This window comes from Mus musculus, chromosome 13 (assembly GCF_000001635.26).
Source record: "Mus musculus strain C57BL/6J chromosome 13, GRCm38.p6 C57BL/6J".
NCBI lineage: Eukaryota > Metazoa > Chordata > Mammalia > Rodentia > Muridae > Mus > Mus musculus.
Window position 1 is genome coordinate 73661401 of NC_000079.6, and position 18015 is coordinate 73679415.

The 18015-nt window shown below is 47.2% G+C and overlaps 1 protein-coding gene across 6 annotated transcripts; it reads right to left on the minus strand.

The window, feature by feature from the left end:
• Nucleotides 1-349: 349 nt before the first annotated feature.
• Nucleotides 350-16623, minus strand: Slc6a18 (solute carrier family 6 (neurotransmitter transporter), member 18). 6 transcript variants are annotated; one of them, NM_001136087.2, is made up of 12 exons: nt 16373-16623; nt 14322-14462; nt 13969-14106; nt 13036-13217; nt 11335-11445; nt 10208-10320; nt 8526-8654; nt 6731-6887; nt 5293-5383; nt 4911-5070; nt 4137-4299; nt 350-2913 (listed from the first exon to the last, which is right to left on the minus strand). In NM_001136087.2, the coding sequence occupies exons 1-12, from the start codon at nt 16527-16529 to the stop codon at nt 2722-2724; spliced, it is 1734 nt and encodes a 577-aa protein (NP_001129559.1). In that variant the 5' UTR covers nt 16530-16623; the 3' UTR covers nt 350-2721. The 6 variants fall into 6 exon arrangements, with proteins under 6 accessions (NP_001129559.1, NP_001162117.1, NP_001035782.1 ...); NM_001168646.1 differs by lacking the exon at nt 5293-5383 and adding an exon at nt 5455-5659 and having other exon boundaries at nt 4911-5040; NM_001040692.3 differs by lacking the exon at nt 5293-5383 and adding an exon at nt 5455-5659.
• Nucleotides 16624-18015: the final 1392 nt, after the last annotated feature.

The window sequence follows — 18015 nt, forward strand, 5'->3', positions numbered from 1 at the left end:
TGTGGTGAGCAGAACAATGACAACAAAGATGTGTTGTTCCCCCCAGAAACTGACTACGCTACCTGATCATGAAGTGTGAGTAAAGTTACAGATGGAGTGAAGAGGGCTGGTCTGTTGACCTGTAGATATGGCTCATCCTGCTTATCTGGATGGAGCTGAGATCATCACAGGGGTTGGTAAAAAGGAAGGCTAAGTAGAGATGGGTTATAGAAACACTAAGACAACCACTGCTGTCTTTGAGTCCGAAGAAAGGGCCAAGCCCAGGAATGAGGGCACTACCAAGCAATACCTCTCCTGGGCATATACCCAGAAGATGTTCCAACTGGTAATAAGGACACATGCTCCACTATGTTCATAGCAGCCTTATTTATAATAGCCAGAAGGTGGAAAGAACCCAGATGTCCGTCAACAGAGGATTGGATACAGAAAATTTGGTACATTTACACAATGGAGTACTACTCAGCTATTAAAAACAATGAATTTATGAAATTCTTGGGCAAATGGATGTATCTGAAGGAAATGCTATCATCCTGAGTGAGGTACCAGACTCACTCCCTAGTCACATGGGGGTGTCTTTCACAATGAGTTCCAGCTCCACCCATATGTAAGAGGGGTTGCTTCCCATACAGTAAGTTGACTTGTCTGAACTTGTGCTCTCAGGATTGCCTGGATGCAGAACTACCTCTCACCCTAGAGTATAGATGAACACCTCTCTGGGTATAATCCTAACCTTAGTCATGGACACTGTGTTCGTCTTAGAGTTCACAGGCTATTGATAGCAGCTTCATTTCTATGTTGACACTGTTGCCCTGAGAAGTAGTGTGTTCCAACAGGTTGCAGGTTTTGTGGTCTGGTTTTTGCTGCATGGGCCTTGCCCATGGTTTTCTCAAGGGTAGGGTCAACTTGAGGGATACCTTGCATGAAGTTATGGTCATGCAGTTTCAGGTCATTCATTCACCTTTGCTCTGCAGAGCCCCTTGTTCACCTCATCCTGGATAGTGCTTTGGTAGCCACCCCAATATCCCAGGCACTCATCAGGGGCTCTAAACAATCAACCTGTTTGATAGAGGTGGAACCTCTGATGTTTTGGACTGCCCATATGTTGATATGCCTACCTGTAAGCCATCCATTGGACATGCCTCCTGTCCATCTTTCCTTCTACCTGGATATTTTCATAGCTGTATCAAGAATGTGTGCAGAATGGACTATTCTGAAGAGGTTAGCACCCAAACCCTTGCTCTCTATGGCTAAGCAGGACTCCAAATTCTAGGGCCCATGCTTCCATTTCAATCCTGGCAGAAGGCATATTCTTCCAAGGTGCTGGCAGAGCCCACCCTGCTTTTATGATGCCCAACACTGAAGGTATTTCCCTGATAATAGGCCCCTATGACAACTCAATTTTGAAACATGATATGGACATAAAATACCTTGTATAAGGATAGGTGCCTCTAATATTCCTGCTTATCAAGAATATTTATCAATGGCAGAATGGATGGACATAGGCAGTTGTCATAGTCCAGGATGCTGGACCAAGTACGGGCTTTAACCCTTTGTAGACTTGAGTACTTTTTGTTGTGTACCTTGGGGTTCATTCTGTGTATATTGCTCAGTGAATATGCAGATGGATAAACAGAGACTTTCATGTTTACTTTGAATTCTGGGCTAACCCTGACAAGGGTGGCTTCCAGTAAGAGTCACATTTGCACACACATAAGCCTTTTTTGCTTAAAATGTCATCACTGTGGACAGTACCACTATCCTTCTCCCCCTCCCCACCCTCTCCCCCCAAAGGCACCAGGGTCTGCTGTGCCTGGGAAGTTACTAGCATCACAAAGCCACTGGTTGGTACAAGAAGTGAACATGCTTGCCCAAGTCCCCAGGTTTCAGAGATGACCCTAGTTCACAATCTTGATGGAAGGGGCAGAAAACAGAACAGGGTGGAGGGCAGCTCTCTGAACCCTGCAATGACTTTGGAGCCATGGCTATACTTCAAGGCTGCAGAGGCCCCCACTGGTGAAGAGTACCAGTGGGTGAACAGATATGAGTGAATAACTGGTTATCACTTGCAAGAGAGTAGAATCTAACTGTCCAGGAGCCATTTTGTACCTTCTTGACAAGCTTGAAAAATAAAAATGACAATATGTCTGGTGAAACAGGGTACAGTCAGTCCCTCCTCACCTGTGACCACCTCTCCCTTGCAGCAATGATTGTAGGCATGGGAAACCCAGTCCTCTAATAGTCTGGAATCTGCACCTGTGGATCTCTCTCTTTATAGATGTGGTAACACCAGGATGATATGGGAGGAAGAAGTTTCCTGCCTTTCAGGCTCCCCACACCCCTGAGCTCAGCTTTCCCTTGAAGATCAACATTAGGTCTGGATTTCTAAAATTAGTAATGTGGAGGCTACTCCGAGAAAAGGGGTTCCACGGTCTTGCCACTATGCCAACAAAATACACTCAGGGCTACCCAACTCAGCATGGATTCTAGGGGAAAGCCATGTCCACACAGAGTGCATCCTGTGAGACCTAGCTTTGGAGGAATGGCATCACACGGACTCCCACCGGGCAACACGCAGCTACCCTGAATCTGTGAGTCTTCCACCATACAGAAGGCTGGGAAAGCAATAATCACGTGGTCTCAGTAGCGGACAGAGTGTAATGAGGCTGCATCTGAGTGGGCACAGGTCTTCCTCCCAACCCTGATCTACCCTAGTTCTCCGCCTCAGCAGCCTCTGCTCTCCTGTAGCTTCAGACCACTTTCCAGATGCGTAGCCTTCCACCTCTGTTTGTACTGGGACAGTAACTGAGCCAGAGCAACTCCAGGGACCCACAGTGAGGGCAGGAAGGACAGGAGCACACAGGTGACCTGCACCCAGCCTGGGTAGAACTTCTCCTCTCTTGAGGGAAAATGTTCCTGTGGGGACAAAAGAGCATGCTCAGATATGTGTCCTGACAGAGACCACACCACCCATCTCCAAGTGGAGTCAGGCAGATTCTTGGTCACCACCAACGTAAGTGGCCACTTCACACACACACCCTTCCTGTAACAACAGTGAGCACATGGATTCTTGAGAAAATTAAAGAAGTCTGCCCAGAATTTCCTCTACCCCAGCCCCTCCTGGAGGTGGGAACCACCAAGAGGCCAGTTGGATCTAGATACTCTGGGTTCCCAGCTTTCTCCTCTGTGACATGACAACATCACTCACCCAACTTCAGATGTTTCTTGTGTGTTTGTGTGGGCAAACACACAAGAAACATCTGAAGTTGGGTGAGTGATGTTGTAGAAGGTACAATCTAATGAGACAGTTCTCAAGAAAACCTCTCGAGTATACAGCCTACTTTGCAGGTCCCTGCTGGGATCTTTCTTTGGGAATGCCTTGGAAAGGATTGCTCCTGTGATAAGGAGATAAGGCATGTGTGCAGGTCAAATTCTGAACTTGTGCTTCTGAGGACCAGGCAGTTGGATAAAGGACAGGACTCACAGTTAGAAGAGACTACCCTACCTTAGGAGACTGGTCAAAGACTGGGGTCATATTGCTAATCATAAAATATTCTCTACTCATCACTTGTCTTCTCACAGATAGAAAGTGAGCGGTTTTCTGGCTGTTTGTCCCTAGACACACTGAGACAGTGAAATGAGGCCATATCCCTAACAAGGAGGCTACTAGGACCTATGATGTCCCAAGAGCAGTGGTCCTCAGCCTTCCTAATGCCGTGACCTAATACAGTTCCTCATATTGTGGTCACCCCCGACCATAAACTCACTTTTGTTGCTGCATTATAATTTTGCTACTGTTCTGAATTATAATGTAAATATCTGTGTTTTCCAATGGTAGGTGACCCTGTGAAATTGTTTTTCAGACCCCTCCCCTCAAGTGGGTCATGACCTACAGGTTGAGAACAGATACCCTAGAGTCTAGACACCATGGGATCCACTCTCTGCTTACCAAAGCCCTGGCCTTGAAATGCCAGCAGCCTCAGGCCTTATAGCCAATCATCATATCTACATCTCTAATTTCCCTGTTACCAGAAGTGGTCAGACCACTCTGCCATGTGTAGGTCATCTAAGCTGTGGGTAGTACTATGGGTGCTAGGTCAAGCCAGAGGAATCCCCACAGCACTGTGAGAAGGACCTACATATTGGGGGTTCCAGGCCTTGTAACTGGGCGGTGTCTGGATCAGAAGGACAATGTAGGACAGGAAGATTCCAAACAGCAGCATAGGGCTCACAACCCTCCATGTCACCTGCCAGTAGAGGCCGGGCCGCCGCCCAGTCATCCATTCAATGTCATCACAGAACCTGCAGAAGACACTGGGCTCAGGCTTCCTTGTATGGCCTCATTGAACAGCCCATCCTTAAAAATGAAGAACAGTGGACATCCTGACCCTACCCTGGATCTTAGGGTATGGTACTGGTTGGTTTTATATGTCAACTTGACACAAGCTGGAATTATCACAGAAAAAGGAGCCTCCCTTGAGGAAATGCCTCCATGAGATCCAGCTGTAAGGCATTTTCTCAATTAGTGATCAAGGGAGGAGGGTCCATTGTGGGTGGTGCCATCCCTGGTTCTTGCATTCTATGAGAGAGCAAGCTGAGCAAGCCAGGGGAAGCAAGCCAGTAAGTAACATCCCTCCATGGCCTCTGCATCAGCTCCTGCTTCTAGACCTGCTTGGATTCTAGTCCTGACTTTCTTTTGGTGATGAACAGCAGCAATGTGGAAGTATAAGCTGAAAAAACCCGTTCATCCCCAATTTGCTTCTCAGTCATAATGTTTGTGCAGGAATAGAAACCCTGACTAAGACAGGTACTATCTCAGAGTGTCTCCAAGATCTAGACAGCTGTGCATACATACAATGCACCACAATACCATTCCTTGCCATGCCCTGAGGTAAGGCATGGGAACAGCTCACCGTTTCATCCCATAAATGTGAATGACTCCCACCACTTCCATGAAGGCGAAGATGATTAAATTCAGAGAAGCTGCAAAACTGTCAAAGATCTCCAACCAGTAGCCTCCAGACTGCAGTGTGAAGCAAATGGCTGAGAGGAAACAGGCAAAGCAGATCACCCCTGGGGACAAAGGTAAGTAGGGTGAGAGACAGTGGGATGGAGGGCCAGGAGACCCTGGGCATCCTTGCCCTCAAACCTTGATCCTTCCCACCCCCATCAGGTGCTGTGCCAAGCAACAGGGAGGACCTGCTAGGAATGGGGTTCAGCTTGCATAAGAATAGGAGGGGAAAAGTCCAGATCTTCTTTCTCCCTCCCCCCATCCTTTCCTTCTATTTCCCCAACCTGGGAGCACTGAGGCTTCACAGACTCTAGAAGTCAGCCTGGCACAGCCTTCTCCAAGAACACGGGCCCCGGAGATCTGCTTCCAGGTGGGCTGTTGAACGAGCAGGATGGACAACAGGCCAAAGTAGACAGTGAGGACAGGCCCTCCAGGCAATTACTCACCAGTCATGACCTCCTTGGGTATACCTTTGGGTAAGATCCCCATGTCCAATAGTGGTGTAATGACACCCTCCATGTTCCCAAACATGGAGGACAGACCCAGGGTAAACAGCATCCCAAAGAAGAGCACAGACCACACAGAAGCACCTGGCATGTGCAGGACAGCTTCTGTGAAAACGATGAAGGCCAGGCCTGGGCCCGAGGCACTCTGCAACACAGATTCTGTGCTGTGGACATGTACACACCCCATATCATGATACATGTGCATCTATACCATTACCTGTGAATGCCCCATTGTAACATGCACATACTCACAGTGACATTATGTACACACACACACACACACACACACACACACACACAATGAACATGTGTATATATAGCACTGTAACATGTACACACCCCATATCATGATACATGTGTGTCACACCATTATCTGTGAATGCTCTACTGAAATGGTGTACACACAGTGACATATGTACATATACACAGATGTATATATAGCATCATAACATGTACATACCCTATACCATGATACATGTGCCCTATAGAGTGACATATATGCTCCACACTATAGCACATACACACCCTCATTATGACACATGTGCATTTATGCTATAACACATATGCACCCCTACCACAACACATGTATACCTTCACTATGACATTTTGTACTCTATACTGGTACATATACATGCCCCACACCATGACACAGGTACACACTGCACTGTGACATGTGCTTGAGCCACAGCATCACATGTGTGCATCCTCTCACCCACCATGACATGTGTGTCACATACTGTGACATGTACACACTCTACACCATGACCTAAGCACACACACACACACACCCTCTGGTGTCAGAAGTGCTACCCTGCCCTTCTGAGAAGACATGCCATAGGCACACCTCTGAGAGAAGGAAGGATTCTCTTTGAATAAGGAAGATGGCATGGTTGAACAGAGAATCTATGACCTTGGAGTCAGAGACCAGGAGTTACTGCCCTGAGAATCTTCCCCCGAGTGACCATCCCTAGCCTGGTGCCTGTGGGTCCCCAGCATCCACTGGCCTCTATGACCAGGCTCTGACTACTCCCTCCTGGGTTCTCTATCCCAACAATGTTGTCATTCTGAGGTCATCCTGTCTGCCAGATGCAGATGGACTGAGGTGCTTTTTTGCAGTTTCCTGTGGGATATGTCCCCAGCCTTTTGCAGCTCTGCATGCTCCCTAAGTGGCCCTGGTTTCCTAGGGACATCCCTCCCTTCCTGTCCCTGTGGGTACCTTATCCAGAAAATCTTCCAGATGGCAGGTCTTCAGGGGAAGTTGGGCCACCCTCGCAGTCTGAGTGGCATTCAGGTACATGAGGACAGATGGGTACTCATCCCTGGAGATGCTAAGCTCTGGAAGGTCAAACTCATTGATGAGGCTCAAGATATTTCTGCAGGAGCAGGAAAAAGGCCAGTGAGGATGAAACTGGATACTCTACAATCCAGCAAATGTTCCAGTATTCCAGGAAAGTTCTCGAGCAAATAGCAGCACCCAAATGAGAACTTTCCTGGAGCCTTTGGTGGTTCATGGATACCTGTATTTGGCCATAATTAGAAAGGGGAAGTAATTTCTACCTGTGAACCAAGAATGGGGGCATCTATATGTGGGCATTAGTGAGGAGGCAGATTCTCACCTCATCAGTAAGGGATCTGGCAGTATGGGGATAGCAAACCTTGGTATCATCCGCTTGGTGCTGCTTTTATGAGCCTGTACAATATAGGAGTTATAGGGCAAGTCCCCCTAGATTTCTAAGGAAAGTCTGGGAAGCCAGGAGGTGAAATGAGGTCACAGTTCCTATAGGCAGCTGCTGAGAAGTCAGCATGGGAAGCTGTGAAGGTGAAGCCTAAGCTGCTGTGGATGCCTCCTGATGCTGGGGATACTTGGAACTTCTGCTAAGGAAAGCTGCAGGCAACAAGAACCAGTAGAAGAGAGAAGCCACACAGCTACAGCTGACAAGGCCATGGAAGTGGAGCTGCCAGGGCCTATTAGAACTCATACCACTACCATGTGTCCTGGGTACCAGACACAGAGATGCGGGATTTCACATCTGTCTCTTCTAGTTTTCAGTCTTGCTTTGGTTTGGTCCTTCTTTGCTGTTCTCCTGATCATCCCTTTTAAAGTGAGAATGTTTCCCACTTTATCTTGAAATATCTTCCTTCTTGATGTTACAGTTGCTTACAGCTAGGAATTTGTGTCAATCTCAGAGGAGACTTTGAACTTTCAAGCCATGTCACACCTGTTGACTTTGAGGGTACCTGGACAGACTGGATGCATTTTTTATTATGAAATAGCCATGTGACTTGGGAGCTGAGTTGGAATGTAGTGGTGGAGATAGAAAGCATCCCACATAGGGTATGTGTGCATTCCTAGTCTCAGGGGTATCTTTGAGAGAGTTTATTTCTTGATCCTGTTTCTTTTATTCCTGCTCACAATGATTTGAGGAATTTACACACACACACACACACACACACACACACACACACACACACACACACACACCTGATGTGTATGTGACCATATGAGACCAAGCAAGCATGAATTGAACTCCCTAAAGTTTAGAATCTAAAACCATGAGGAAAACAATCCCCCTTGAAGGTTATTTCCACCAGGTAACTTTTTGTCACAGATAAGAAAAGCAACCAACGCATCCCTCTTCTACAACCCAGTGGCCATAGCCTTTGCTCAGTTGCATCGTAGCCTCTGTCCTCTCTATCACCACTGTTTCTTCTGTGTCTAGTTCTGTCCCAGTAGGACAGCTATCATTGCTTTAGGACCACTCTGCTCCAGGATTACCTCATCTCAATTCCAACTTTTCTTCCATCAAAGGTAGACTTACATCTTAGACTTACTTCTAATCGAGTCATATTCTGAGGCTGCCAGTGGACAGGAATCTTCGGAGGATACTACTCATCTCATTGCCCCGGAGAAAGGGGACATGCCCATGTATTCTGTGCATATGTGGACTCCACTGTTAAACATCTGTCTGATGACCTTGCCCCGTAAATCCCAGTACAGCACCTATGCTCACCTGTCCAGGCACCTTCCATAGTCATTGGATGCCTTGAACCCCATGACGGAGAAGATGGCGATGGATGCATACAGGGAGGTCATGCTGTTGACCAGGGCAATAATCACGGCGTCCTTCTCACAATTGTTCCTGGACACAAGCACATGGCCATTATGGGACTTTCTGGGTCAGAACCAGGATTTCTATAGGAGGCAGTGGAATGGTTCCCTCCTTAGCACCTCTATGGCCTGAGATGTGCTCACTCTGAACCTGGAGGATGGTGGGGTTGATCTTATGCTCCCAGGATGACTTCAGCCTCTTCCTATACTCCCTCACTACAACCCAGCTCAGGGCCACTAAGGGCCACCAAGGGCCTGGGTATTCGTGGGGTGGTAAGGATGAATGAAGGTTTTTTAAAGACTATCTTCCAATCATAATGTATTTAGGTGAACTTTGAGTGAATTCAGGCCAGTAAAATATGACCCAAAAAAATATCCCAGATTACATATCCTTCCATAAAGGCTGGTAGAGAAGAGTCACTCAGAAACTTCTTCTATCCCACAGAAAGGTGGATGACCACACAAAGTTGGCTTGTTAGTCTGTCATAGTGTGACCCACTGGCTTAGTTTAAGAGCAACGCATCCTGGGTGCTGTGCACAGACTATCTGGCAGCACCATCTGCATGTGTCAGCATCTTGGCTGTTTCAAGAGACTAGTAAGCTTAAAACTACATGTATGCTTTTATGGTTCATGTACATGCATTACATACTTGGGTCAGCATCCTTCCCAGTGTGAAAGACATGTGAACACTGTCATCAAAAATGAAGTTGCTGGGGCTGGAGAGCTACTAGCACAGTGGGTAAGAGTACTTGCTGCTCTTGCAAAGAACACAAGTGCTGTTCTCAGCACACACAAACAGCTATAACTCTAGTCCCAGGAGATCTAACACTTTTCTGGCCTCCTCAAGGCACCAGGCACATATGTGTACATGGTAGTCAAAACACCCATACACATAAAAAATATGTTAATAAAAAATAATTTAAAATAAGTCATTAAAAATCATTAAAAATCAGCCATAACAGAAGGAAAAAAACCAGAGGTCATGACAGAAGGAAGTTCATACAAAATTGCTTAATATAGGGGCTCTCCTTAACCACTACCTCACACAAAGGCCACCAAAGAATAGTTCTGCAAGGACAACTACTAATCCTGTCTGATCAGCTTCCGACTGTTTATTGGTCACATTGTAAAGCTTGTAAATCCTCATCTTCTTTTGGATCTGGCCATGGTCTACCCTGTCCCATTGATCTACCATGACCTACTGTGTCACATGGTACATGCCTTCCCAGTGCAGTGTTCTGCTATTTCCAAACAGACGATGCCAAGATTCCTGAAGCATCCTTGGCTGCTTTTGTTACATACACTTACAGTTAAGTCCAGCCTTGGGTGAGCTGAGTAATCTGGTAGACTTGAGGCACTGCCACCAGGGCCCAACCTGGTAACCTTTAGAGGACACCCTGCCTTGTCTTCAGTAATACCTCAGGAAGTCTTAACAAAAGCCCTACTCAGAATGAAATTCTCGCTTGGAGTTCACAGGACTCCCTTTATCCAACAGTGTGGTTCCAAGTGGTTGTGTCTATCTCAGCTTTGCCGGCTCAGCATTGGAACTGTATAGGCACCCACACCACAAATGGGCTGCATACCTGGGTGGGTTGTAGCTTGCAAAAGCAATATGCCCTCCAAAGGCCAGGGACAGGGAGAAGAAAATCTGGGTGGCTGCATCCAACCACACCCGTGGATTCTGAAGAGTCTTCATCTGGAATGAACAGGGGTGGCCTCATTATGCAGAGGGCAGATTGTACCAGCTGGTCCATCTGACTATTCCAAAACATTTGGCATACTCATGAGCAGGAGGGTGTGGCTTGTTCCAAAATCTCAGAAGTGAGCAAGCCTGGGGGTAGGACCAGACCCAGTTCTGATGTAAGTCTGGTAAGCCTCTAACTCAAGAACTTGCAGACCCAGGACTTTGGGGTGCTTTGAGGGGGTCCTGGGAGCAGGATATATATGTGTGTGTCTGTGTGTGTGTGTATATATTTAAACATATATGTGTGTATGTTCAAATACATTCATATATATATATTCATATATATATTCATATATGTGTGTGTTCAAATGTACATATATATGTTCAATTATGAGAATATATATGTGTGTGGTGTGTGTATATATTCAAAAATTTATGTACATATATATATATGTTCATATATGTGTGTGTTCAAATATACATATATATATTCCCTTATGAGATATATATGTGTGCATATATATACATATATGTATGTGTCTGTTCAATATATATATATGAACAAATATTTATGTTTATATATATGTATATATACATACATACATATACATATATATATATATATATTCACACATATATGTTCCCTGTATTTGTCACTATTACAGGGACTTTTATGGACCACAACCTCACACAAAGGCCACCAAAGAATACTTCTGCAAGGACAACTAATAGCATATGGGTACAGGCATCCTGACTCTTGTAGCTCCCTGTTATGGGGAGCGAGCGGGGCAGAGGTCAGGTGTAGGACACATGGTCCCCAGTCAGCCCCTCCCTGCACTGCACTCAGTTGCTCCCTACCTTCCTTCATGTGCCTCCCACTCAGCTACCTACTTGTCCTGGATCAAGGTATTGCATGCTACGATGCCCCTCCTAGTTCCTGTGGGAGCCCTCACCCTGCATTACCTTGGCAGCCCTTACCTACAACATTCCCTGGCCATGATCCCTGGAGGCATAAGGTCTACTTACATTGGGAGTAAACAGGTAGATCAGGCCCTCTGTTGCTCCAGGCAGGGTAAGACCTCTGATGAGGAAGATGGTTAGCACCAGGTAAGGGAATAAGGCTGTAAAGTAGATCACCTGAGGATAACAAAGGATGAAATGTGGCCTGGCATGTGTCACAAGAAAGCCTTTGTAGGAGCAGCTGGGTAGACATTCAGGGCCTGTGTTTCAGCACTCTTCTGAGACCAAGCTAGGAGTGGGTGCTTGGGAATGTGAGGTCAGGGCAAGGTCAGGTTCATGATTTGGGCTCATGAGCAAACATCGGGTGATCAGGTATATCTTCATTTTCACATTTGAGCCCTGTGGATCAGCTGAGGTGAGCATTGGGGACCTAGGACACACAGGTGTCCTCTTCCTAGCATTTTCTCTAGCCTTCCTTCCCACCCTCAGCCCTTCCTCTTATCCTCCAATCTCTTCTGCCTCATTCCCAGACTTTGCTTCCCTTACCCAGCCTCCTCCTTCTCATATCCCAGACTCCCCTCTTCAACTCCCCCTCCCTTTCCACAACCCACAGCTGCCTCCTCTAGACCCCCCTTTCCAGCCTCCTCTTTTTATACCTCGTTTGCAATAGCTGTGGGCTCTACTTGATCTTTCTTAGGCAGCCTTGTTTCTGAACTCCTCTTCAAATTCTCTCCAACCCTCTTAGGCCCATCAGGCATTTGCTATGTTATAAGGGCCCTCTATCTCATCCTCTTTCCCCTGATACGCCAGATGGCCAGAGGGCTAGTCCCTGTCTACTCCTGCCCACACTCTCCCCTCCTACACTGGCTCAGCATAGGTCTTCAGCTGGTTTTTCAAGCTTCTGCTCACTAAGTATCCGTGTAAAAGGACATGCAAGGGAGAATTATGTTTGTGTGTGCCTAAACCCCGTGACACAGACCACAGAATCTGCTGCCGCATTTTCAAGAGCCTGCTGAGAACATGACAGGCTGCGTGGACTCTGTGAGGAATCTCTGCAGCCATTGGTCAAAGGCAGAGCCCAGATGTAAGGGTCCAAATGGCCACCTGAAAAGAACCTGCACATGACATGAGAGACTTCCAAAACCTCTCTTTCCAGAGAAGCCACATAGACAGAAGTATCTCTTTTCTCAATCTCTGAAAGACAATTACCTGTTTATAGCAGAGCCTGACAATGCTTGTGCTATTAACACTTTATAAGTAAAAGCAGTGCCAAGCCAGGAGGAAGAGGTGGACAGAAACAGGAGAAGGTTCTTAAAGGAACAGGATATGTGGGGTCAACTGGTGATGAGTCGGAGCAGGATAGGAGTGGATCAGTCAGTGCTTTTGGCCAGCTCTGTAGCAATCCCAGGAGAACAAGTGGGACTTAAGTCCTCAGAGAAAGAGCAACAGGAGCAATGGTTTGTCGGGAATCACAGAAAAGAAGCTGAGAGAAAAGCTGGTCCCAGTCACATACGTTGGTGTGAGTGGTTATAGTGGCAAAAGTGGTCAGAATGGGATGAAAGAGACCCAACAGGATGCTTTGAACAAGAGCACACATCCGACAGATACATCCAGAAGAGGGTGGACATGCTGTGTCAGAAGAAAGCCAATCCCCATCAAATGCAGGTCAGTTCCAGTGCAGGCAGGACTGGAAAAGGAAGCACTGAGTGGCCACGGAGGGGTCAGTCTAGAAAGCACCTCTGGCACAACAAAGCTCCCCACACTCACCTTCCCCGTGCTCTCAATGCCTCTGATGACACACAGGTACACAGTTGACCAGCAGGCCACCAGGCAGAGGAACAGCTTCCATTGGATAGTGCCTGTGTTGCTGATGTCAGATGTGATATTCAGAGTCTGCCGGTACCAGAAGTAGCTCACGGTGCCACTGCTCTGGCATTCCTGCACAAATCCTGGAGCCAAGAGCACTGTCACTGGCTAGTCACAGGGTTTGGGGTCAGTCCATACCATAACGAAGCATTAGCCAAGAACTATAGGTGCCAGCGTGGCAGGCCCTTCACAGCTGACCTGTCACTAAAGCTGCCCTTGAAAGGCCTACCTGGGCTGTGTTTACTGCCTCCCTTTTGGGTTCAGGAGCCGTGTGTGTGTGTGTGTGTGTGTGTGTGTGTGTGTGTGTGTGTGTATGAAGGGTAAAGGATAACTTTGGGTATCATCTTTAGAAATATCATCCATCTTTAAGATAGGGTCTTTCATTGTCCTGATATTCACCAATTAGGGTAGGTTGTCTGGCCAGTGCCCCCCAGGAATCTTTCTTTCTCTATATCTCCAGTACTGTGAATATAAGCATGCACCACAACATACATGAACATGCATGAACTCTGGGGATCAAACTCAGATCCTCATGCTTCTGAGGCAAGCGCTTTGCCAACCGATTTATCGCCTCAGTCTCCAGGAGCCCTTTCTTGTTTCTTTTTGGGCCCCAACGCTGTGATGGAGGACTCTGCAAGAGACTAAGTGCCTCTATGAACCAACCTGTCCAGATGGCTCTGGGCTCAGCGGGTAGTCAGAGGCCAAGAGTAGAAGGTGAAGGGCTGGATTTCAAATGTGCCCTTCAGGGCAGAGACCTGAGTGTGTGCCCTGTAGCTTGATCAGCATCTGTCCCAGTGCCGCACATAGAACCTCCACGCCCCCGTGGACTCTCACCTGTTCTGTTGAGATCCAGCGGACATGTGCTCCAGGGCAGCGGGTGTTGGAAGGAGTTGAGGAAGAACCATAAGACCCACAGGAGAACCGTGTTGTAGTACAAACTGACCAGGAAGGACACTGAGAAGCAGCCCAGGCCTGCAGACATGGTAGTGCATCCAGGACCAGGTAGGCAATGAGTGGAACCCTTCCTTTATGTATGGCCTGCTACTGTAGCTTCTGTGACTTTCCAATAACCTTCACCCTGTTCTCCTATGCCTGCCATGTCTCTCACCATAGGTGTGCCCCACTGACACAATTAAGAGGTCCCCAAGAGGTCTAAGCAGACGGCATGGTATGGGAAGAGAGCGTACCTACGCCACCGAGGTAAGGGGAGATGGTCTTCCACACTCCAATGCTTCCCCTCCGTAGGCGCTGGCCAATGGCAAGCTCGATGTAGAAAAGCGGGATACCCTCAAAGACCAGGGCAATGAAATAGGGGATGAGGAAGGCCCCTGCAAAGACACAAGGTGAGGGCATAGCTCCTGGCTGCCCATAGCATATCAGTGTGGTTAATGAAAAGACACATTGAGGTCGTGCTCAGAACAGTTTAAAAGCAGTGCATGTTGCCAGCATGTACTTTGACATTACCAGAAAAAGGGGCAACAGAGGCCTCAGGAGTTACAGGGATCCCACCCAGACATTACAGCCTTTGTTGCTAAGTTTTTTTGTAAAGGTAGTATCTTGCAAGCTGAAGATATAGCCTGGCTGTTAAAGTGCTCATCTTGCAAGCATGAGAATCTGATTTCAATTCCCAGAATCCATGTAAAAAGGCTGGTCATGGTTGTGCACATTTGTAATCTAAGCTCTGGGATAGATTACAGATACGCAGATCTTGGTAGTTTGCTGGACAGCCACAATACCTATTTGCCTTGCCTAATTTCAGGTCACTAAAAGCTAGTGTGTCAAAAATACGGTAAACGAAACATCAGCTGAGGCTGTCTGTTGGCCTGCACAAACGTGTGTAGATATACACACATACACACTCACATTCATACTCACACACATTCAATATAGACTACATTACTGAAATGCCCTAGGAAGCCTGTTTGGAGAAGATTCAAGCAAGGCCAAGGTACTTATCCACGAGCCCAGTCCCAAGGAAATGAATTGACAGAAGTCCTACTATCCTCTCCTTGGTCCTGTTTGTCTGAATTTCTTTTTTTATATAAAGATGTATTTATTTTATGTATATGAGTACACCATTGCTCTCTTCAGAGACACCAGAAGAGGACATCAGATCCCATTACAGATGGTTGTGAGCCTCCATGTGGTTGCTGGGAATTGAACCTCTGGAAGAGCAGTGCTCTTATTTGCTAAGCCAACTCTCTAGCCCTTGTCTGAATTTCAAAAGGGTCAACACACCGTGAATCTTGGAAGAGCTTTCTTATCAGATGGGATGGTTCTGTCTGTTCTTCTATCTGCTCCTGGATGCGGAGGTAGGGCCTGCTCCACCCACACATGTACACACTTTTTCACCACAGATTTCTCTGTCTTGATCCCCAGCCAGAGCAGCCAGGCCCACACGCTCACAACCCTGTCTGCTTCCAGGCAGTGAGCTTAGAACCACGGTCCCTGAAAAGGATGCTCTCCATGTTGTTGAAACCAAAGCAGAGACACCGTGGAATAGGAAGACAGACCTGTGCAGCCTGGGACCCCAGAACTTAGAGAAGCTGAGAAATCTGAGTGGTATCCCATCCAGGTCCCACAAAGTCACAACTGTCCTATGACACCTAGGGACAAGATTGGGAGATGTTCCATGTTAGCTTTCAGGATAGCACAGCTCATTTGTCTCCTCCTGTGCCCTCAGTATGGAGATATCAGTGTGAGTGCCATGAGTTTGTGGTTATGTGAAGGGAAACAAATGTTTGATGGAGGGAGGCTCTGTGTGTGTGTAGAGGGGGTCAGAGACTTGGCTCCTTTACTAAGTAATAGGCTCTCATAAGGAGACAGTTTATTGGTCAACAAAAAAAACTGTTCATAGTACTAGGTGTCCTGCAGAACCTCTGCACTCTCAGGAAGAGCTGCTGCCTTGGATGAATCATTGGTGGAGCCAAGCAGCTAGCTATAACATTATGCAAAGAACCAGGAAGAAATCAGCTCTGGGTCCAGCTGGACACTGAGGTGGTGATGGGAAACCCAGAGGCTGCTGTTTGCAACCAGAACAGAGGTATGATGTAGCAGGCAACAAGTTAAAACATTCTACCCTTACTCAAAAACCCAGACGATTGGAGACCAGGATGGGACTCAAAGACACTGAGCTATTCTTGGGACAAAAGCAAATTATAATTTCCAAGAAGGGAAACTTGCTACTCAAGGGAAGGAAATGCTTTGGAGAGGGTTTGTTGTGAAGCAGGCAGCTTACCTCCTCCGTGGGTCTGGCACAGGTAGGGGAACCTCCATATGTTCCCCAGCCCCACAGCAAAACCGATGCAGCTCAGGAGGTACTGGAGTTTGTTGTCCCACTTGGGTCTTTCATCCTCAATGTCCACAAGCGGGTCCATCCCTGAGGCCTGTGCCATGATGAGCAGTCACCTTGGGTAGGGCTGGGAAGGCTGGGTGTACAGTGGACACTTTGCAGCACACTAGTCCAGAAGGCCCTCTGAGGAAGCTGAAGCAGTCAGGCCCTCCTTGAGGCATTTATCCATTTGTTTAAAGGAGCCCAGTTAATTGATAACTGACATCAAATTCCTGCCTACTGCAGAGTCCATCTTCAACACCCGCATCTACTGGCCTATCTGTGGCTTTCTGTTTCATGTGATCAGTGAGCAACAGAGCCTGCTAGCACCACACTTAATATAGACCGGATGCTCCCTGGAACTTGCAGGACTCCCAGAATGGAAAGTTCAGTTGGCCACTAAAACCTATTTATTCTGTAACTAAGCCTGTGATGTAAGTAGTATATGCTCACTTTCCATAAGGGTCAGTAGAGCATTCCCCAAACTGTTCTCTTCCTCCAGGTAATAATAATACCTTGTAGCTCATGGCAACATGTGGACATGGTGTGTTATGGTCCAAAATACTGTGCCAGGCCAGCTTCTGCTCTTCCTGTGTTGCTCATCCACCCCAGTGGCCCAGCAGCCCAAGCTCCCTGCGGTCTTCTCTCATGAAGGCTCTGTAAGTGGACTTGGAGTATACAGTCTACCTCTGTTACCTTTGCCCAATACAGCCTAGAGTTCTTTGGGTTTCCCTAATGAGCAGTATGTAGTGCCTAGAGGGTATACTACTATCCAAGCCACACAGCCACTGCACCAGTCCTGTTGGGCTGTCGCAGGTACAGCTGCAATGAGGAGCTGACCTTGGCTTTGTATGGATGTTGGACATGGTCTTTATTTCCCTGAGACATGGAGTCAGAAGGGGAAATGCTTACCACATGCTTAATCTTTAAGCACACTTATTTTTCAGGTGTCTGTCTATGGGTTTTGTGGCTAATTCTAAACCTCCATGGTTTGAGTTTGTCAAGAAAAACCCCACCTGCACCCCCCAGACTACACCTGCTCCAGACCCTTGGCACAGCCCAAAAGACCCTGTCTGAGAATAGCCCATATCCATCTGTGAACAAGAGTTTTGAGGGGTGAGAACAAAAAATTTCTTCCTCATGTACAGGGCTTTAAGGGGCTTCTTCCCAACTTCAACCTCTGTACTAGTGACCTCGTTGTTGTCTGGGGTAGCTGGGAAGGACAGAGTGATGCTACCATGTGTATTTGAGATGTTCCCCAGATTCTGAGACTCCTCCCTCATGATGCTTCTCCCTGGAGACAGGCTAAGAGCCTCTTAAGCCCTTGAACCTATAATTCTCGTCCTCCTGCACACTGCTCTTTCAGCTATGCAGCCACAACTCCAAATATGTACATTGGAGAAGCTCTATAGGAGATCCTCCTTTGAGTGTGAGGGTAAAAGTGAGTAGAGGCTTGAGAAGAGATGGGAAATGAAGGGAAGTGTAGGGAATGGAGGAGGATCTTGGGTAGAGGAGGCACCCCTTGGTGTTACCCATATGCTGGACACGTT